The 628-nt window shown below is 49.5% G+C and overlaps 1 protein-coding gene across 1 annotated transcript in view; it reads right to left on the bottom strand.

The window, feature by feature from the left end:
• Positions 1 to 628, bottom strand: part of LOC102042693 — a 2,195-nt gene continuing 1,567 nt past the window's right edge. Inside the window, exon 2 of the mRNA XM_005426452.1 lies at positions 1 to 626. Within this exon, the coding sequence (XP_005426509.1) occupies positions 197 to 626 (430 nt within the window). The 3' untranslated portion in view covers positions 1 to 196. The remainder of the gene's footprint in view (positions 627 to 628) is intronic.

The following is a 628-nucleotide window of genomic DNA, read 5'->3' as shown; positions in this document are numbered from 1 at the left end:
TATATGAATAAAGTTTTATTTATGGCAGTTTTCAGAGAGAGAGATCCCAAGTAAAATATCTTACGAATCACACAATTGGAACAGCACAATAAAATAAAGTAAAGCATTTACCAAAATTTATCATGATTTGCACTGGAGCCCAGTTTTGGATGACATTAAGTTTCCCAGAGAAGATGCTAAAACTCCACAAAAGTTTTTATCTCTGAAGTTTAACTTTGTAAACAGATTTGCCAGTTAGAAAATACATCTGTTCCAGTCGTTTGTTTCTATTCTCTTCGTTTACAATCCCGGGTGATGATTTTTTGACAGCACATCCAGAACGAACACAGGTCAGACGTCCACCGAGACGAAGCAATCTTTGCACTTTAGGAAACAACGCCGACCCCAAAGCAGCGCTCCGGGCGGGTCCCGTGGCGGGGCAGGGCGCGGAGTCCCGGCCGGCGGGACTGTCCGTGTCAGCAGGGCGCTCTGCCGCCCACGAAGGGCTCTCGACGACGTCGGAGTTTCTTGCTCGGGAAGCCTTGCGGTTTGTTCCTCCCCGGAGTGCGAACGAGGCGGCTGAAGAAGACAGCGGAGCCTGACACTTCTGAGAGGGGTACCCGCGGCATCCCGTCCCTCGGCGCGATCT

The sequence above is a fragment of the Geospiza fortis genome, unplaced genomic scaffold (assembly GCF_000277835.1).
Source record: "Geospiza fortis unplaced genomic scaffold, GeoFor_1.0 scaffold405, whole genome shotgun sequence".
NCBI lineage: Eukaryota > Metazoa > Chordata > Aves > Passeriformes > Thraupidae > Geospiza > Geospiza fortis.
This window is presented reverse-complemented; position numbering and strand designations above follow the sequence as displayed.